At 40.5% G+C, this 22,023-nt stretch overlaps 1 protein-coding gene across 2 annotated transcripts in view; it reads right to left on the reverse strand.

Annotated features, from left to right (window-relative positions):
* The window catches only part of APPL2 (adaptor protein, phosphotyrosine interacting with PH domain and leucine zipper 2), a 39,587-nt gene that overhangs the window by 2,797 nt on the left and 14,767 nt on the right, over positions 1-22,023 (reverse strand). Inside the window, exons 3-18 of one of the 2 annotated variants that reach the window (XM_074871906.1) lie at positions 21,185-21,244; positions 20,624-20,695; positions 18,660-18,747; positions 16,519-16,560; positions 16,343-16,401; positions 15,242-15,388; positions 12,923-13,005; positions 6,433-6,591; positions 5,134-5,322; positions 4,786-4,828; positions 4,652-4,708; positions 4,451-4,539; positions 2,716-2,868; positions 2,542-2,594; positions 838-1,012; positions 125-161 (exon numbers count right to left, since the gene is read on the reverse strand). In XM_074871906.1, coding sequence (XP_074728007.1) covers positions 125-161; positions 838-1,012; positions 2,542-2,594; positions 2,716-2,868; positions 4,451-4,539; positions 4,652-4,708; positions 4,786-4,828; positions 5,134-5,322; positions 6,433-6,591; positions 12,923-13,005; positions 15,242-15,388; positions 16,343-16,401; positions 16,519-16,560; positions 18,660-18,747; positions 20,624-20,695; positions 21,185-21,244 — 1,506 coding nt within the window. The remainder of the gene's footprint in view (positions 1-124; positions 162-837; positions 1,013-2,541; positions 2,595-2,715; positions 2,869-4,450; positions 4,540-4,651; positions 4,709-4,785; positions 4,829-5,133; positions 5,323-6,432; positions 6,592-12,922; positions 13,006-15,241; positions 15,389-16,342; positions 16,402-16,518; positions 16,561-18,659; positions 18,748-20,623; positions 20,696-21,184; positions 21,245-22,023) is intronic. The other variant, XM_074871907.1, reaches the window with a different exon arrangement.

Consider the following 22,023-nt stretch of genomic DNA (forward strand, 5'->3'; position numbering starts at 1 on the left):
TAATAAAGAATTTTTTTTTTTTTTTTTACCCAGCATTTGGTTAGCTTGGTCAAGAGCTCAAGTTCGTGTCACTGAGTATTTAATGCTGTGGTAGAAAACCAAATTCAAAATAAAAGTTACTTACACTTGTTCGTGTAACTTGGGTTTGAGGATCTATTAACCTGCAATTATGTGTAGGAAAAAAAAAAAAAAAGGATTTTAGAGTGATTCTTTGTAATTTCAAGGTGCTTTATAATAGTAAGGCAATCACTACAGCAGTTTTACAGATGAGGAAACATGCACAGAATCAAATGGTTCATCTGTGATTTCAAGCCGGTCGATGGCAAGGTTCACCTCTGGACCCTGACTCCCAGCTGCCTGACACGTACAGGTCGGGGTGTTTTTTGGAATCACTAATTCACAAAGGACCCCCAGCGTGCGGGCTGATACACTAATATGCATGTGGACATAAACACACTCCAGGTAAAGTGAATGTCGTGTATCAACACATTCTACAGGGACAACACTGACAACAGGACAGTGATGGCTCTCTTGCTGTTGCTACATGTAAGGAAAGAATCTTCCAATGCTTTTTTTTTTCCATCTTTTTCTGTATCTTTGCAGGGCCTTACAGCCCCGCTGCATCCCCTAAATTTTGGTAGGATGTCCTTACAACGTAGTCAGGAGGATGGTTTCTAGATACTACAGAGTAAGAAAAGAGATATTTTTACTAAGTGAATCTCAGGATCTTGCTCCCTCAAAGGGTTTATTTCTTGAAAAACAAAACCAAAAATACTTAACAAATCACAAGCTGTATGAAGAGAACAGAATGTTGACAAGTTGAAGGTTTTACAGTACCTCAAGTTCTTGCTGGTGACCATGAGATGGGATTCAGTCATACGGAATATGTTGTGAATGGCACGAGCAGCTAACACTTGTCTCATAGCTTCGTAAATCACCTCGCTGGTGTTATCTGACTGAACAGCCATAGATCCTAAAAACCGAACTACGAACATCTGCTGCAAGAGGGAATCTGGAAGATAAAAGGCATGACTTCCTTCACTGTGCTACTTCAATTTTCCAGTAGCTGAAGTTATCAATGAAACTTGTATTTTCACTTTGGAAATTCAACAGTAAACCTGTGGGTGGTGACTGCTGTGAGTGGTGACTTCCTGCTGTGAGCCAGGCAGTGCTCTGACCCAGTTTTAAACAGTGCTTTGAACTGGCAGTGAGTAGGGGAAAAAAAAACCAAGAACAATCACATTTGCTTGGAAACTCTGAAAGTGTAACTGGGCCTTCAGGCCTTATCTGATTAGCTAGTAAAATTCACTTGCCTACTTTGTTATTAGGTGTACATAAACTGTGATAAATTTATGATTGTGCACAAGCCTTGGCTTCCATCAAATTAACTCTTATCTTTAAACCTTGTACATTCCTCGCTTTCTTCTATGTCCTTCTGACCTTCCATTCAGCTGGTTCCAATGAGGTTTTCCTTGCTCACTGACTGTCACCATAAGGCTCCTATTTACACATGACAAAGCCATCATTTGACCAGGCTCCCTTTATGGTTGGTGGTGAGCAAGGTAAAGCGGGATGACTCCTGCTAAATGTGGCCATTCAAAGGGCACAACAGCTGCGTCTGCATTGCACAAGACCCCAGAAAGGTTGTTAAGCATCAGCCTGAGCTGAGCTTACGCTGATCCACTGGTGCGGTCCGAGCCGCTGGGCAGTCACCAAGCACCACGCTCTGGGAGAGCCGTGGCGGAGCCGGGTGCGGCTGCTGCTGCTGGAGGCACCCGCTTGTCCCAGCTATGCCGCTGTCGGGCGGCCTGTGACCATCCCACCTCGCCGTGGGACAGCGCACGCAAGGGAGGGCACGTGGGTCAGGAGGTTCTGCTTTGGTTCTGTGAGTAGTTTTCTGAGAGGGGCTGCTGGTTCCAGACAGCAGCTGTAACTGGCACAGAAAGAGGAGAACAGCCAGGGTCTGAACCCGGCACATGCTGGAAGAGGCAAGTCAGAAGTGCTGACCTTTACTGGCACGTCACTGCGAGAGGGAAAGGGGGCAGCAGGGAGAAACTCTCCCGTTGCTGAGAGAGACGTGTTGCTGCTGCTAGCTACATGCTGGGCCTCTGTAAGATTTAGATGGTGGATTTCAGAGTTCACAGGGGTAAGAAATGGCTACTAAGAAGCCTCAAACTTGAGCAGAATTATAGTACAGTCCCATCAAACCCTAAAGAAGTCAACAGCTACTTTAAAAAAAGTAAAAAGGAAAAGAATGAAAGACAAAAAAACCAAGCAAACCACATCTTTTTGTGTTTAAACATTTGAAATAAACCTAACCTGGAATACAGCTTGGACTGTTAAGGAAAAAGGTGTTTGTTTTCACAGGTAACGATGTTTAAAAGACTGGCTTCTGAAAGGTAACTACCTTCAACTGTACTATGGATCTGCTACCACTGCTCCACTGTGTCTGGTGTTTTCATTAAGAGACACGGGAGAGCTGACAGCTGGATTAGGCCTAAAATCATGACTTAATTTTGTCTAGAAAAATGAAGCACTGACCTTCCACCTCATCTTTGCTGCTGTCTTCAGATTCCCCAAATGGGTTTGCACGCCTACGAAATAAGAATAAAAACTCTAATTACAGATTCTGGTCACCACACACCCATGTTGCAATACTTAATTTTCTCTCCTAAAATCACTGTTCAAGTGATTGATTGCTGTCTCTGGCCATACCTGCCACCTCTGTTCTGGTCCAAGAATTCTGTGGCAGGCAGTACAATATCAAATTGAATCGGTGTTCCAGGAGCAATGAGTTGTGCAGAGTCTTGAATGCCAGCTGATTCACTGGGAATTATTTTATCATTTTCCGTATTCTTTACATTCTGGCTAAAGTGAAAATGGAAAAAAAAAAGTCTCAATCAATCAATGACACTCTATCTCTGCTCTGGAAGGGAGACAAGATTATTCAAAATTCCAAATCAGGATTGAACCACTATACATATATATGAGTATTTTCCTATTTACTTTTTACTGAGAACTCTAATCAAATCTCTGTTTTCTTTTTTTATACCTAAAAATATTTAGAAAAAAGTAAATGCTGGTATATTAAACCTGAACGCAGATCAGCTCTGAGTGTGGGCAGACTTTCAGCAACAGGTTGTTGTTTGTCTCGCTGCCCTCTCATGGCCGTATTTAGAGCCGCATTACCAGTGCAAACAGCAGAGACCTGGACTTGTGTCCACATGTGTCAATGACAATCCTGACATCTTTTTTAGATCTTACTTGGCCACAGGCTTGTTACAATGTGATGGTTAAGAAGTGTTATACACTGGGTCAGATTTCTTCCTGCACCTTTTCTCAAAGAGAATGAAATGCTGTTTCCCACAGCTACAGAAGTTGTAACTATACACATCACTACCTATGGTACACTGGGTTTACTAGCAGCATCCTTCTATTTCTAGAAAGTTTTCTTGTTGCATACAGATGTAGAAGTGACTTGGGAGATTAGCTGTCAATGAAATATATTTCTGTAGTCAAAGTGAAACACCTGTATTGTGACTAAAATTAGGAAGAAATTGACTGGCATTCCCCATGGTATAGGGAATCTTTGGAATCTGTAAGCAATCATAATAAAGGGAATCATAGATCATAGTAAAGGCCCTGGGCTGAGAGGCAGAGGATCTGGAAAAGGTTTGAATTTCTAGAAGTAAGTATCTAAGTAAGAATTTACAATTCTCTGACAAAATTTGCAGAGAAGTCTCGTTCATGCTGAAGTCAGTGTGACACAAACTTGCCCTATTTTATTCATCACACTGCTTCTGAAAGCAGGATTTCAGTCCAGTACTGGGCTTGAAAGCCAACTCTGATGATGAAGTCTGAAGAATTCCCACTGGGTAAAATGCTAGGATCATGTGGACACGAAGAAATGATACATAAAATATATATTTTGAATATAAGCATATTCCAGAATATTATTAAGAATTTTTGAAAGAGGGGAGCTTCACTGATTGACCTGAATGAGCACAAGAGAACAACAGTAATTATTCTGACAGCAGTGTAAGGCATATTCCTGTGACAGACTGACAGGCACCGCTTGAGGTAATATGCAAGAACATACTTACTTCAATGTATACTAGGGACTCTGCTCTATTATCCACATTACAAGTCATTCCCTTACAGCAAAGCACTTACAAGAAAGCATTGTGTTTGTTTCTGAAGAAACAGCAAAATCCCAATGGTCAACTGCAAGGAGCTTCAAAGCTGTGGTGTGGAGCAATAAGCATTACCCTCAACACTTGGCATCTCTTATGGCTTTCAGTAGGAAACATCAGAAGTAGAGGGATTTGCTGGAACACACAGTTTTGTAAAGCCAGGGCCTAGACAGGGCTTTCTCCCGGGTGACTGCTGCCCTGTAAAAAGATCGTGACTGAGCACACAAGTCTCTAGTCCATGCAAGTAAGAGTGTTACCTGGGGTGGTGAACTTCGTGTTTTTTCCCAAAACTGGTAATGGGAGTCACTGCTTGTAGGGCTGTCTGATTTAACTTGATTGCAGCTGCCTGTGAAAACAAGACCGAACAGCTCTGTTACACACACTTTATGTTGCCACGTAAAGAACAATGGGAAAGCAAGTTGGAAAGAATGGACTGAAAGATGGAAACAAGCTCCCACCTCTGGATTGTCAGTGAGATAGATCTGTCTGGAGATGTTGTTGATGGCAGATATCCACTGGAAGGGAAAAACGAAACTGAACTCTTCAAGCTCACTTGAATACAAGAATAATAGCATTAAGAAAATATTTTTACCTCCTCGTACTCTTTCTTGCTTTCTGCTTGAAGGGTTATACCCCTAAAATATAAACATAGTGTATCAATGCTAACAGTGGACACCAGGAGTGTTTGACTCCAAGTCTTACAGTAACATTACCAAGCTTTGTCAAAGGAACAAAAGTCATGAATAAGCCACAGCTAAAAGATGCTGCATGTGCTGTTCAGGCAGTTGTGGGGGAGGATGGGAAGGAACATGCTTTTAATTTGGAAACATCCTTCTGGAAACTCAGAAAGGCTTACTACTAGAGCAAGCATGTTTTACATGAAACAGCATCTGAAAGGGTAGGTGTGACTGTCTGTCCTCAAATAAAACCTGTCTCATACGCTTTGCCTGTAGGAGTAGTGATCTGAAAGCAGTATCTTCTGTCTTCGCAGTCTACGGCCATAACAGAACAGTTGTCCAGGTCCTGAATCAATCCTCCAGCTACTGCTCCCCTTGGCTGACACATCAAGTTGCCACCTTGAGTGAAGAAATACAGTCTTTCCCAAGTTGTAGTCACCAGACCTGTTTTACTGAAGAAAAGATACAGTAATAAAGACTCATTACTATTTAGAAATTACTCCAAATATATATGAAACTGCAAACATATCCTGATGCTAATCTGAACTTCATGTTCAACCCTGGAATTTTTTTAAATATGAGTCTCTGTTAAGAAGTAAAACCAGCACCTATTCCTAGCAGAAACTAATCCTTAATGAAGAATTAAACTAATTTCAAACATCCCAAGTTAAAAAACATTCTCTGCAGTATCTCCTAGTTACAGAATAAAAGAATTATTGGTATTGAGTAACTGACATGAAATACTATTAAGCAGCATTAAAAAAAAAAAAAAAGGTATTTTCAAGCTGAAGAGCAGCATGAGCCATTTCAGCACAAAGAATCATTATTAAAAAAAAAAGGTCTTCTGCAAGCAGTATCTCAGAGTCCATCTTCTCCCTAGCTATGGAGTCCTATTATATTGTAATCCAGGTCTTAGAATGCTACAAGAAATTAATAAATGTCCACTCACACAAAAAAAAAATTACTCGTCAAATAGAAATAAACTGATATTTAATCAATCACATAAACAGGATTACTATATGCCACCAATATACATACCTCCTGCAGAAGCTGATGGAAGATTTTATTTGGAAAATCTGCAGAGGTAACTCTATGTATGGTACACATTCAAAGTTATGCACTTTCACTGTCCATAAAGCTTTTATCAACGTAAAGGAGATCATTTATGAAAACATGTATTAACTACAAAATATAGCTGTTTATTTTTGTAAACACTATGTTTTCATTAGCCCTAAGAACTGGGAACAATATGAACCCAGCTCCATCAGTTTCTAATTTTTAGCCACTTGAATGCAGGAAATCATCCCTGTAGGTGATTTCAACCATAAGTAAACTTCTGTTTCCAGGAAAACAGTCTCAAATGGCTCTAATTTGGTTTAAGCTTCTAAAACACATTTTCAAAGATGACAGAGATACTTAGCAGCTGAGGAGTACAGCTACCACAGTGATTCAGGAGCCTCAAATGTCATTACCTGAGGAGTCTTTATGACCTAAAAAAAAAAAGAAAATGTAGCAACTAGTCAGCGGCTAAACAAACCAGCAAGTAGCAACACTCTTCTTACTTTCTAAGATTAAGGTAGCCAGCCTTCTGGATGAGATTTCTATTGATAGCAGGTGAAGTTACATCAGAATCTGGGGTGTAAACAGATTCATTAACTGCAATTAAGTCCTGCTGGGATACCCTCATTTTTTCAGTTTCAGCATCCAGCTCTCCCTGTATGCTGGAAAAAGGGAAGAAGAAACCCAAAGCCATCATTAGTCAATTTATATCAGGATATAGCTAACATCTGTAAGCCAAAATGAACAAAAATACCAGCTGAGATTATCACAGAATGGGTTGGGTTGGAAGAGACCTTAAAGATCATCTAGTTCCAGGGCAGGGACATCTTCCACTAGCCCAGGTTGCTCAAAGCCCCTTCCAACCTGGCCTTGAACACTGCCAGGGAGGGGGCAGCCACAGCTTCTCTGGGCAACCTGTGCCAGTGTCTCACCACCCTCATAGTAAATAATTTCTTCCTTGTAACTAATCTAAATCTACCTTCTTTCAGTTTTAAATTGTTACCTCTTGTCCTATCCCTACACTCCCTGATAAAGAGTCCCTCCCCAGCTTTCCTGTAGCCCCCTTCAAGTACTGGAAGGCCGCTCTAAGGTCTCCCTGGAGCCTTCTCTTCTCCAGGCTGAACAACCCCCAACTCTCTCAGCCTGTCCCCATAAGGGAGGTGCTCCAGCCCCCTGATCGTCTTTGTGGCCTCCTCTGGACCGGCTTGAGCAGGTCCATGTCCTTCTGATGTTGAGGGCCCCAGAACTGGACACAGCACTGTAGGTGGGGTCTCACGAGAATGGAGTAGAGGGGGAGCATCCCCTCCCTCACCCTGCTGGTCACACTGCTCTTGATGCAGCCCAGGACACAGTTGGCTTTCTGGCCTGTGAGCGCACATTGATGGCTCACAGTCAGTTTTCCAACCACTACTATGCCCAAATCCTTCTCCACAGGGCTGCTCTCAATCCACTCATCACCCAGCCTGTATTTGTGCTTGGGATTGCCCCGACCCATGTGCAGGACCTTGCACTTGGCCTTGAGTTTGCACGGTCCCACCTCTCCAGCCTGTCCAGGTCCCTCTGGATGGCCCATCCCTTCCCTCCAGCATGTCGACTGCACCACACAGCTTGGTGTCATCAGCAAACTTGCCGAGGGTGCACTCGATCCCACTGTCCATGTCTCCAACAAAGATGTTAAACAGCGCCGGTCGCAACACCAACCTCTGAGGAATGCCTCTCATCACCCCCCTCCACTTGGACATTGAGCCACTGACCGCAACTCTGAGTGCGACCATCCAGCCAATTCCTTATCCACCGAGTGGTCCATCCATCAAATCCAATTCTCTCCAATTTAGAGACAAGGATGTCATGCGGGACAGTGTCAAAAGCTTTGCACAAGTCCACATAGGTGACGTCAGTTGCGCTTCCCTTATCCACCAATGCTGTAACACTGACATAGAAGGCCACCAAATTTGTCAGGCACAATCTGCCCTTAGTGAAGCCATGTTGGCTGTCACCAATCACCTCCTTATTTTCCATGTGTCCTAGCACAGTTTCCAGGAGGATCTGCTCCATGATCTTGCTGGGCACAGAGGTGAGACTGACTGAAGTTCCCTGGGTCCTCTTTTTATTTCCCTTTTTAAAAATGGGGTTATATTTCCCCTTTTCCAGTCCGCAGGAACTTCACTGGACTGCCATCTCAAGTACGATGGATTATATTGGAGAGTAGTGCAAAGATAAATTTTATTTTTGTAATAGACTTTATATGAAATACAATGTAAGACTACATGTCCAAGGCTTTCTCTAAGGATGAGATAAATCAGTGTAGTTAGGAAAGACTGGAAGGAAGAGGCATACAATAGGGAACTACTCCCAGAAAATGTCATCTGAGCCTAAAGAGACCAGATGCATATGCTCTGAAGGTATTAGCAATGGTTTAAGGAAAATATGGTTATCTTTTGCAGGCTGGCAGCTAAAGGACAGCCAGGATTTCCCTTTGCTCTTTATTTTGAAAGTCCAGCTTGAAGATGTTACTCTCAATATGTCTCATACAGTAGCTATGCTTGCTTTTCCACAATTTGTACTAAATGTAGTCTTCTTTCCTCAAACAGTATAGAGATAACAACCAGAATTATGAGATTGTTTTGTAAGACTGAAATGAGCAGACGAGAAATGCTTAAGTGTTGAGAGTAAAGTTTATTTTTTGAGAGAGATAGCTTCTAAAAGCAATGCTTGTATGAATTTACACTGCTGAACATATACAGATGTTGCCCTAGTATAGGAGCACAGTTCAAAGTAGGCTTTACTATAGTATCTCTTGGCTTTCACAGAACCTTGACTAATTCCTGCCATCAGACCACCTATTAACTGGTCACGGATTTTCAACAGCAAGTTTTCCATGAATTCAGAACAATACAGTAATAAAATCTATAGCTCAAGTCTCATTTTAGCTTTAATTTTTGTTCATAATAATGTCTTCCACTTTGGTGTGATTCAGAAAACATCCTTGGTGCAGGCTGGGCAAACTGACTGAAAAAAAGGCAAGTGTCACACCTGCCTTTGACACAGGCAAGAAAAACAGTCTGGGGAACTACAAGCCAGTCAGACATACCTCAGCCCCTGGGAAAGTTACAGAGCACATTCTCCAGGCATTTCCAAACACACAAAGGACAAGAAGGTGGCAACTGGGAACAGCCAGCACAGATTTACCAAGGACAAATCATGCCTGACCATCCTGATTGCCTTCTGTGATGCAATGACTAGCTTGGTGGACAGGAGAAGAGCCGTGGCTGCTCTTTACTTGACTTCAGCAAGACCTTTCACATAGTCCCATAGTATCCTTATAGCCAAATTGGTGAAATACAAACTGGAGAAGTTGACTACAAGATGAGACTACAAGATGCGTAGAAAACAGGGAGGGACTACTGAGCTCAAAGGGTTGTAATCAGTGAGACAAAGTCCAGCTGGTACCCAGCTATTAGTCATGTTCCTCATGGGTCAATACTGAGGTTTACAGGTTTACAGTCTTTAATAAGAGCTGGACAACCCATAGGAGCAGATGACACAAATTTGGGAAAACCGATTGACAGATATGGTAGAGTGGAGGACTGCTGTTCAGAGGGACCTTGACATGCTGCAGAAATGGACAGATTCATGAAATTAGCAAAGACAGATACAAAGTCCTGCCTGGGATGGAATAACCCTGTGCAACTCTAAAGGATGGGAGGCTTCTGGATAGAAAGCAACTTTCAGCAAAGGACCTGGGGGTCCTAGAGGACACACTGAACATGAGCCAGCACCATGCCTTTGTGACAAAAAAAGTAGTCACATCCTGGGCTGCATGAGCAAGAGTATAGCAGTGGGTCAAAGGAAGTAATTATTCCCATCTGCTCAGCACTTGTGAGACTCCAACAGGAGTACCGTGTCTAGTTTTGGTGACCCAGCACACAAAAGACAGAAACAAAGTCAAGTGAAGAGCCACCAAGATGGCTAGGGGGGCAGAACACGTGAAATGAGAAGCAGCTGTGAGAACTGTTTTCCAGACTGAAGGTTAAGGCTAAGGCGGGGATCTTACTGCTAGTTTAACTACCTGACGGGAGGGTATACAGCAGATGGAGCTAGATCCTTCTTGGAGATGCACAGTGATAGGATGGGAGACAGTGGACACAAGCTGTAACCAGATACTGTATGTGCCATGTGTGAGAGACAGACAGACAAACTGAGATGCTCTAAATCTGACTGGACACAGTGTGGAGCATTCTCCTCTAACTGACCCTGCTTTCAGCAGGAGAGTGGACTAGATGACCTCTCGAGGTCCCTACTGTAGCAGCTGTTCTTTGACTTTCAGAGAAAGAATACTAGCAAATATTTGATTTCTTTATTAACTTTTCCAAACATGAGGAGTTATTAACTGTATCCAGGCCACTAGGAAAACTCATGGGGTGGGAACATAAGAATACTTGTCGTTGCATACCTTAGAAAGTCATTAATACTTGCACCTATGCAATAAGAGATTTTCTCCCTACTTCCTGCACACGTGGTTAAACCTTTTGAAGAACATGAGCACATAACACAGGCTGTACACAGCAGGAGCAGAGATCTACGTAGTACACTGTCCTGCCCCTGACAGTGGCAAAAAGCCTGTGGAAAAGTACAAGACAAGTACATGTGATTCTTCTCCTGTTCTCCTCCCCATTCTTTTGCAGAAGCTGGTGATATCCTGTAACTGTTGATGTAATCTGGAGACACAGCGCTGCATTTAAGTCAGCACTAAGCAGTATCTGACCAGTCAGATGGAGAGTCACTCTTGCATCACAGCGTTAGTCTGTTTCACGTTAGCTTATTTCCAGCTTTTCCACATCTTTAGAAAGCTGAGATTTCCTAAGCTCTCACACCACCTCCAAAATGAGACCAGCTGTGTGCAGCTTACTACCTAGCCAAGTCATGTGAGAGGCTGAGTTATAAAGGCTGAGTAATATCATCAGATCTGAATTAAATTAGATCATATTTTGCAAGCTAATACCTTTCAACATTATCATTAAATGTCAGAATAAGAATTATTTAAATTCCATTTTGAAATAAAATGGAACAGTGCTGTCATTTTTTACATAAGTGCTACTTCAATGAATCTTTTTAATAGTCATTTTTGTTGCACCACAAATTGCTTCCAAGAAAACTGCCCCGGCATCTTCATGGTTCTGAGACTGCATTCCTCTTCCTAAGTCATGTTTCTCCTATCTCCAAGGTAGAAAGGAGAGAAAGCTGACAATTCTGAAGTTATACGCATTTGTGGCAATTAGACCAACTGGTTACTGAGAATATTTTAGTGATCTGCCTTATGTGTTTTAACAGTTAGGAATATTCACTATATAAATGAAAATACTTTTAAATACGAAGACTCGGTTTCACAATCAGCTTAAATAGATGCAAGACTACATCACCGCAGAAATTCTGTAGCTGCACAATGGGTCTCATTGGATTGTTGTTCCCAGAAAACAAATCTGACAAATAAAAAGCTTTTAGTTTGATTAGCAAGCAGATCTGACTCACTGAGGCCTTGTGATCCCCAGCACTAAAGAAGGAAAGGAGTGGCCAGCACAGTTTTCAGTGGCTGTATAATCTTAAGTCATGAAACCATGTCCTGTGTCAGTAATTGCTAAGCTGCACAGTGTCATTCAGAATTTTGCAAGCTTCTCTTTTGGTTTTTCCAAAGACGTCACACACTTGTACTAGTTACATCTGAGTTGCACTTTCAAGCTTTGCTCTGTGACAGACTTAAAACACAAAAACCAAGACTCAGCAAAACAACCGAGCAGCCTGTATTTGCTTCCATTTGTGTACTATCCAGAATGCAAATCCATCAGACTTTGGAAAACAAGGGTTTATTCTATGGTGAGGATCCAGTGGCAGGATCCTCACTGTGCCTCTAAAACACAAACAAGATGCTCGAGCCTTGCTAAAGGGCACTATTTCAAGGGAGTTTAAAACCTGTCCTCCAGTCTGTACAAATGCTGTGTAGACTGTAGAAGGATTTATTTCAGAAGTGAGTGTGAAAAGATAAGTATGAAGGTACAGGAAGCAAAGAATCATTTAGTGAAAGAATCTACTACACAGGGCAATTACTTACAGCACTATTCTCAAATTAACAAGTATGCATTATTTAAAATGCCACCAGAGTCAGAATAAGTAATGATTTGGCTATAGTCCGATATGAAAGGTATGAAGCAATAATGTGAAGGACTCAGTCTAGTGTTCCAGCTGATTTTAAATAAATGATTAATGTTCTCTCTAACATGATTGCATTTTAAATGTAAAGTTTACATTTACAGGGACTTAATTATAAAGAAAACGTCAATCTTCACCACAAGTAGAGTACAGGGTTGGGGGGAGGGTGTAAGAAGAAATAATCACAAAATCAGGAGTACAGAAGTGAGGCAGGTTATTGACTTAGCCAAAGCAGGTTGAACTCAGTGGACAGATACAGCCTATACTGGATGCAATGAGTATGTTCTCTAGGGCGAGGAGTTTCGTTTACCTTGTGTAGCTGCAACATCAAACACTATAGGCCCTAAATCCTTCTTTGAGAGCTTAATGGATTATTGTTACAGTATTATTACAGGAGACCCAGCAAGTATGAATACCTCTAATTCAGAATGCACTTTAGCTTTATTATATTAATTCTGTTAACCCATTTCAAGCCCAAATTCCGTGCTTTTGTGTCCATGAAGAGACATGGGGATGTCAGAAAGCATGTGAACACTTCACAGTACATAGTTTCTATCTACACTGCAAAAATACTTTCTGAAGTGCACTGACAGTGTTTTCCTTTACATGTACAAACATATCTCTTTTCCACCTGCTGCTTCAACAAGATATGCCCAACAATGTAATGCAAGCATGGAAGGAATCTCGTAAGAAAGAAGCAGAGGCACTCTCTTGTTACGTGCTGAAGGTTAGAGTGGTACTGCTCAGAATTCAATGGAATGACAAAAGGAAACAAAAGTATTGCATTACCTTTGAACCATGTCTGAAACAGATGACAAAAATCTGTCCATTCTTTTGGAAAACATCTCTGCTCCCTTCTTAAAGAAGTTAATCTGAAAAATACAAAAAAAGAGACACTGGAAGTTATTCTGGCTTTGGCAGACAACTAACAGATTGTGGGGATTATGTTAACAGTGACCCCATTGTGACTGATGCTGAGGGCTGATGATCAAGTACATGGTTAAAACACCTGTGTTGCCTTTCTTTGTATTTCTCAATTCTGCAACTTTCCACCCATTCACACACCCTTTTACACACACATAAGCTATTGCCTGCTGACAGGTATGCTTCCAATCAACTTGTTAAATGACTGAAATAAGGTAACAGGTTGCCTCCTCCCATACTAGCATGGTGCAGAACTGGGTTTAGTGGTGTTACAAGCCACTGCATGCAAAAGAAATGGGCCATAAATTGTCCATCAGAGTTAGTAGCCCAACCTGGACTACCATCTCCAACGTGGAATTTTTTAAACTGCTATGGCAAAGTCAGCCAGGAAAGAGACGCAGGGTAGTTGCGCTAGCAGAAGCTTCCAGAGCAATCAGTTATAGCAACTACAGATTTACCATGGATTTTGTTCTACTGAAGGAGCTAAAAAAGCTACTAAGGCCAAAGCACACATTTTGTGACAGAAGATGAATTCACTTAGCTGGTATGGTTCAGCAGGCATGCAACAGCAGCAAAGCACTCAGTGTAGACTTTACCCTGGATTACCAGCTGTGGGGCAGAGTCATGGTTAGGACCCTCTGGCAACTGTGTGAAACACTGACATGGCTAGCATGTGTGTGCAATTTATTTATTTTTTTTAAAAAAAAAAATCAGTGAAAAAATAAAATCACTTTGGAAAGAGATGTAAAAGCAGATTCTTGGCTGTTAAGCTATTTATTAGCTATTTCATCCAATTTTACTTGTGATTCCACTCGTCTTCCATAACCTTGAGATGTGGAATTCCTCTTACCTGTAACTCGGATTTCTGCAACCATGTTCTTGACCACAGACTCCCTTTACAGACAAAGGAGAGAAAGCACGCTCTCTTAAAGAATGATTCACCTATTCTGTGTCAGAAGCCTGCTTCAGGAGGGAAGAGCTCTAAATTCCACTGATGATAGACAGACACACCTAACTTAGATGCTGATGTCAGTTTTCAGTCAAAGAAAACCTGTATTAGGCACTGCTTCTTCCAAAAATTCCTTATGGCCTGCTTATTCATTGGGAATGTGAAATATGAGACACATGTTTTGAGTAATTAATAAAGAAAACATATACTTGGGCTGAAGGGCGGCTCACAGTATTTAAGCATCAATACGGCTTCTGACTACTTAGTCATTCCAATGACAACCTAAGACATTCCTGTATAAAGCACTGAGATATGGCAGTTTTGCAGGTAAAATACAGGGAAAGAAAGTTCTGTTTGGCTTCCAGTGAAGGAAACCAATGCCTTTCTTTCACTTAGTATAATTACAGCAGAGAAGCAGCGTGAACTCCCATGGTGGGGAAAGTGTCTGAATTCTCATTTACTACCTATTTTATATGGGCCACATGATCTGCAAAAGACACAGGACAACGGAGATGATGATGCACACTATAATCTCAAACAGAGCACTGTATCCACTTTTCCTGTTTTCACAGCTGAATTCTTATTTTCCCAATACTTTCTTTCATGTCGAAGCACAACAGACCCTTAAAATGGGCGGTAATGAGAATCAAGTGCTGTGAAAATACTAGTTTGTTGATCCTCCTGACATCCTGGAGAGTCAGATTATCAGTATTACTACCGCATTTTACAAGCTTGAGAAATGCTCTATCAAATTGCTGGCAGAATAAAGATTAGAAAGAGGATTTGCCAGCCTTATGCTCAATCCACTCTACTGTTCCATCTTTCCAGTTCTCCAGTGCATGCTCTGTTCCCTACCGTGTACCCTCCTCATCAGTATGCTGAACATTATGTGCCAGGAAGGGAACTGCTACATAGGAGAGCTTGTGCAGACAGAGTAAACAGTGGAAGTAAATGCTGCTGCACTCATAGCGTAGCCCTGAAAAAATTAACCCCAGGCTGATTTTGCATAAAAGTGTACTGGAATTTTTTTTCATTGGTGTCTTTCCTGAATAACTAGACATTCAACTATCTACCACAATCAAAATCAGTTGTTAGAATCTAGGCAAGGTGAATAAAATTTTTTCACCCACCCCGTTATCATTTGTCAGTTCTCAAAAAAACCCAAACCAGAGCTACAACGTTTTAATTTTCCCAGGGACATGTCTTAGTGATAACAGACGCTTTACTGTCCATACCTGTCCTCGTGTATATCCTAGCATAGGTTCCATCATTGCCACCCTCTTCCTGTACTGCAGAGCATTCAGGGCACAGTAATATTGCAGAGATGAAAGGTGCTGCTTTCTTCTTGCATTTGCCACTTCTTTTGCCACTTCTGCCTTAAGCTGAATAAAAAATGATAAAGAGGTTGACAAAGTGTTACTGTGAATATGGATATATTTATTGATCATTTTCAAGTTATCTTTAAACAACTCTCATTACAGAACTTCTCCACATTAAAATGAAAGATGAGAAACTAAGAAAGCAAATCCAAAACACAAAGCAAGTACTTCCAGCCCTACTCTGGCAAGATACTTCAGCGTTTGGGAAGCCCCTGTGACTATAAACTATGTAACTACCACAACTAAAATTCTGGATCTGATCTCAGTGCAAGAAATTTATTTGCAGCTGAGATGACAACACAAGCCTGCAAGCGCAGAATGAGTAATTCATAATATGCTACATCACATTCTGTTCTGTAACACATGTCTTTTAAAGGACCATCCTGTAGAACTGATGCACTCTTAGGATAGGGCCAATCACACACTTTTTGGCATACAGGGATATATTTTGGAATAGTGATCCAGTGGGCAAAGAAGAAGAAATGTAAAACAATTCCACCAACAGAGTTACGTGTACCGTAAGTGGAATGACAATCCATACAGAGACATTTAGCAGGAAGATAGATGCGAAAAAATGAAATGCTTTATAAACAGCAGACACAAGGCTTCATGACAGTTCACAATGAATTGTACCGAGTGATACAGCATCATCACACCAGCTGTACAACAGTAGGCCTATACAAATCTATTTATAGCCATTTGTATTGCCTCTGTCTGAAGAGCTCCCCTGGATCTGAAGGGCTCTAGTTCAGCACAATACTTGATCACTTGGAGAAAACAGGTGTAACTTTGATGAATTGATGTCTAAAAGCTTTGTGTCTGCTTGGAAACGAAATCACAAGTACTGTTAAAGCTACTGTGAATTTAACTGATGAACTCTCCAAAGTTCATAAGTGAACAATGATGCAGACAGAAGAGCTGATGAAAACTTTTCCTTTTCCCTTTCACGTTCGTTACCTTTTCATTTTCTTTCCTTTTCGGTAACCTGCTATACTTTGCCATGGACACGTCATGTTCTGTAGACAAGGAATATTTTTTTTTAGAAATGTGATGTGTGTCTGCATAGATTAAAAATGTCTTCTGTGATGTAACAGGTGCACACCATTAGAAATAAACAAACCAGGGAAACATACCATTGCTAGCAAGGCCAAAAAGATCCTTCAAGGTGCTTACTTCTGGAAAAGAGAAATAAAATATTCAAAGTAAAAACAGCTGTAAACACTTTGCTCAGCAGAGACCATTTATGGCACATTTAATGCCTAAGTCACTCCAATCCTTTCAAAGCACAGATGTGTAAGTTGTGCTTGTCTTGAAAATGATAAACCAGATCAGCTGCTAGAGAAATGAACAGGCAGACAGCAAATTAAGAGTCAAGTGAGTTTACCTGATTGAGCAAGTTGTCACTATGAAAAAGATTCCTTATCTGCCAGTGGAATTTACCCAAAGAAGCTCCATTTCAGTACGCTTATTATGACAAAAGGCCCACCACTATCATAAAAGAACACCAGTTGTGAACAACTTCCTGACAATGGTTATGTGATACTGAGAAATCTAAGTCCCAGAGACAGACAAACTAAGCCCCTTTCCTGTACATGAATCTTCATCAACTTGGAACATTTTTTGCTAAGTTGCTCTATGAAAAGAAGTATGTATCTAGCACATCTGAGTGCTGGCTATGATGCTTACATGACAAACACTGGCCATGAATTTCTGATGCAGGTAGAAGGAAGAGAAAGTAAACAGGTGACTCAACTTTCAGAAGTGTTGGGCACAAGCTACTCTCAGTGTCCATACCAATATATGCTGCAACTGGCAAATCCCTTCTCAAAAATCTACAGAGAAAGCATATTCACTAGAACGGACATTCTACAAGTGTGAAAGGAATAAGGGGAAATTGTACGATGTCATCATGGTCTCCGATTATCTGTAACAACCTACACATTAACCAGCTTTATGACACCTTTTTCTCCCTAGAACACTTCCTCGTGACTCTAATGCAGAAAGACAGAAATTATTCCCAGGTGTCACTAACTTGTACCTAGAGGTTTCTACAGTACATACATACATACACATAACAAGATCAAAAGTAAAAACAAGAACACAGTGAATCTTCCTCGTTTAATCCTATGCTGAAACCTCAATATGGTCAAGCCTCTACTAAAAATGCTGTTCTACAGATCGTGTCAGAGAAAAATGGAGGTTGTGGTGGATGGATAGAACCAAAAAGATTTTGACATCCAGGGAAGCTGAAGAAACTTTAATTTTCTGTCATGAAGCAGCTGAGGCTTTGGTTGCAGGCTTCACTTGCACTTCCTTTTAATGTCTTTTTTTTACGAACCAGGGGGCAGAATCCATAAAGGTGGGAGCAGAATCACTGGATCAGTGAAGCCACATTAAAGAGTTGGGAACAGAATCAAGATCTTACCATCCAAATACTGCTTTATATTGACAATATTTTATAAACAAGACATCCACTGATGTCTTCACAATTTCAAATGAGATGCTGTAAGAAACTAGTCACTATTCTGCTGTAGTTGTTTTGTCTCCCATCAAAATGATGTCTTTAAAAAGTAAACAGGACTGAACTTAATGAGTTGAGAAGCATTTTTTTTAAAAAAAAATATGAAAACACTGCAGTAAAAACTCGTGTTTCTGTTGCATGAGAAGGTTAGTGTCCTTGACCTTGAATATGAACTTCTTTCTTTTGAAATTACACCAAACGTTTGCATTATTACTCTGCTGTTTAAGTAATGCATTTCCAAGGTTGTGCAATCAGGCTACTTGAAACTACCCTTGGATGGCAAGGACTCAAAGCGGCCTGATTTGTTAAAAGGGAGGGAATATACTATGCTCTGAAGTTAAAAAAACATTCTTGTTTGTGCTTTTCAAACAAACCCAAACTTCTGAAGTGGGATAAATGCTGTTTTCAAGCCAGATTCACTGCTGAATTTTCCTTCTTGAGATCATTATCACATCAATGATTTCAGTAAAATTACACTAGTGTAAAAGCAGAGTGACCCAACAAAGAACAAAGCTGTGTATTTTCAAACATGCACCATATGGTGCATAAAATGTTACATAGTGAACATGCACTATTTGAGTCTGAGTAAAAGCATGCACCTGTCAATGAAGTTCTGTAGCAGAAAAAAAACCCTAAACCACAAAAAACTTTTCTGTGAATCATCAAAGAACATATTAGTATATGACATTATGTCTCAGTTTATTATGAAATAAGCAAGAAGGAACACATGAGGAAACTTAAAATAAAATTTACCCGTGAGATCCTTTTCCCGAAATTGTATTATTGGGAGAACCATTGTATCTGCAAGCTGTTTTGCCAGTTCAGAATGAAGAATATTGAGCTGAAACAGAGAACAGAGGAATTCCCTAAGACACAGTGTAAATAAAAAAATAAAAATAACAGCACTCTACAGCTGCTGAAGAAGCACATCAGCCAGCAGACAAAAATAGAATATTATGTACTTCAGTGCTTAAAATGTATTTCTTACGGTATCTGAGACAGATGGGGATTTTCCCCTAAATGCTTGATTCCTGCCTGGTGTTTTCCAAGGATCCACATACTGTATTAGGGCAATTCACTTGATGATTAATGTTAATGCTTAACCCAATAGGATTTAATCTGTAATTAGCCTTTATTAACCAGGTTTTCTTAGTCTCTACACCACAGGCTTACAACCCCACCATCATGACTAGAATCTCTCTACATTGATGAGGGTTACTCGGGACACAATCACAACAGGGGGCAAACACAATGAAAGGTCCCATTCAAGTATTTTACCTTCAGAGCAGTTTCCTGTTCCTGTTTTTGTATTTCTCTAAAATTCAGCACATCGAGATGTATTTTAAAGCACTTGTGTGATGCTGTTTAGGATGAAGGCAAGTCTCCCATGTCAGCAGTGGCATGCTAAGAGTATTAGATGAGTTCAGGTAGGACAACTATCAATCACACTGCTCAGGCACCTGATACTGCAAACTAGGAGTGCACCACACACTGACATGATACCCTGCCCACTTGCTCACGGTATCCTGGAGGCCTCTAGGCAGGGTTACACAGGTGAGGATGAAATCAGTATTTCCCACTAGACAATACAAAACTAAATCAGGACAATTCAATGTCTGTAGAACAGACAACTGAGAAACAGGTACAGAGGGTAGCTAGCACACAGAAAAGGAGACTGAGGAACGGAACAAGTTCTTGCGAGGAAAAACGCGACTGACAGAACTGAACAGAGAGGCTTTAAACTTTCTGCTCCCAAATGGGATGGTTCTCTTGTACCTGGGAAGGAGAAAGTTCCTGTTTTAATTTATTCGTAGTTTACGCAGACAAGTACATGACTTGTGACAATAAATGCTCCTTTCAAGTATCCCCTGAGAGCAGACGTGCAGTGGGAGAAGCCTAAGGGAAAAGTTAACCTTTGGGATTCCTTTCACTACATTGTTATGGGTTCTAAAAATCTTAACTTATTTTTTGCCCCACAACCCTCCTATCTCCTCTTCTCTCCCAGACAGTTTACCTAATACAGCCTTTTGCCTTCTTAACGGAAATTAGAAGTAGACTAACAAGAGCAACACCACTTTTCTGATGGCACAGCCCTGATGCCAACAGAAAGAGAAAAATGTGACAAATGATAATTAATAAGGATCTAGATACTAAGATTATATTGAAATATTATATGGACAGATCTAACAAGAGCATTTAGAAAGGCGCTGAGTACTCAGCAACAACCTACAGAGAGTAGAAGTGTTCAGTGCACACAGCTGTAGTACCTAACCTGCCTCCAGCAGGCATTTCTGCAGCCTCCTCCAGACATCTCTGGATTCTGTGTGATCTCACAGCAACTAACCTGCAACTTTACTAATTCAGAGTGGCCCTGTATCCATCCCTGGCAGGTTTTGGCTCATTCTGCAGTGTTTAAAGCTTACAAATGTAAATGCCATTTTAAAATGGAATTTAATTAAAAATGGCCCTAGATGAAACGCCCTGTTACAATCTCTTTTCTAATTCCCCTATTTAGGAAGTTCAGCTTTGCTCTGAGGACAGCGCCACAGAAACAGCTCCAACCATTATGAAACAGTGATATTATACTTCTTTTCCTTCAATTAAATGATTCTATGAAACCCAGGTACAATCTAGCCTTCAGTGGAAAGGCTTAGAATCAAAAGAAAAACCACCAATATGCTATATTGTAAAAATAGACTATTGGCAATTCAAATTACCTCATCCACAACTTTTGAAAAGTAATGAAGGGTGGATATCACTTCTTCATCTCCTTTACCTAAGGCAAAATGCTGAAAATAGAAACACACATTTGGTCCGTAAATCAATAAAGGCAAGTATAAAATACAACATGTGTTTCACTACGAAGGTAACAAATACTCCTACAAAATACAATAAACGATAAAACTAAATGGAAAAACAGTAACTCATTAATACATACTCTCTTACCCTGGTCCTCTTGTTTTAAATGAATGGATTTTGAACAACATAATTAACGCTTATTATACTCATTTTAAAATCATAGTCATACAATAGGAACAATCTGTTCTGCATCTTCATAAATTTATTAACTCATGTTTTGCACTTCTTTTTTTTTTTTTTTTTTAAGATTCTCAGAAGTGACCTAACTCCCTTGAACATGCTGGGGAATTTTACAACAGCCTTCACATGAACTCAAGTAAAGCCAATGCCCTAAGCACTTCTAGAAACCGCACTATTTACACAGACTTCTTCGCAAGTGCTGAGGCTGAAGAGAAATCAAAGGCATATGTTGAACATACCTGCTTTTCATAGGCAAGGAGCTGCTTCGAAAGCTGTTGTGTGGCAAGACACATTTCATTCTACAAGCAAAAGAGATATGTTAATAGAAATAATGAAAGGTCTTTAGCTCTGCTGTTACTACTACTTGTTACCAGCTTCTTGACTGAATCTGCAAGTACTTATACAAATATTCAGTCATATGTAAGCAACCAGTCTCAAAATACCTGCATAGAGAAGCAGTAACAACAGGTACACTTCAGACGTAATCAACACACACTTTGTATAACTATCCTGAAGAGAGGTAGGATTTGGGGTTTAGTTTGGTTCCCCCCCCCCCAACAAAACCAGAACCACCTCAAACATGACAGCTGTCATATGAGCATGAGAATGTTTCATACTGGTTAATCATCTTTCCCTAAAATCTAGAGCAATAAAGAGAACCAGTAGATGTGCCTTTATATAATGCATTCACGCTCAGGGAATGTACTGATGTAATTATAGCACTTTAAGTTGATATAGGAGTACAAAACAGCACATAATTCTGTATTCTCATGGTTAAACTGGCCAGTGAAAGTACACGCATCCTTAAGACGTGCTTACACAAAGCAAGACTTGTAGGGAGACTGTACAATTTTGCTTGGCAGCTGGAAAAAAACAGACAAGCATTTGGATATGTCAATCTTTACTCAGTGTATTCCTAACATTAGTGTATCAAATCCTCTGTTCCTGATTTGTTAACTGACTTAAAACTGGAATGAAAGAAAAAAGGGAAGGGGGAGAACTGGGATCTGTTTGAACCCCTGTCAGATCCTTCTCCTCCTCAGTAATGCAGAACACCAATCATTTTTCATTTAACTTA

Source organism: Strix uralensis, chromosome 5 (assembly GCF_047716275.1).
Source record: "Strix uralensis isolate ZFMK-TIS-50842 chromosome 5, bStrUra1, whole genome shotgun sequence".
NCBI lineage: Eukaryota > Metazoa > Chordata > Aves > Strigiformes > Strigidae > Strix > Strix uralensis.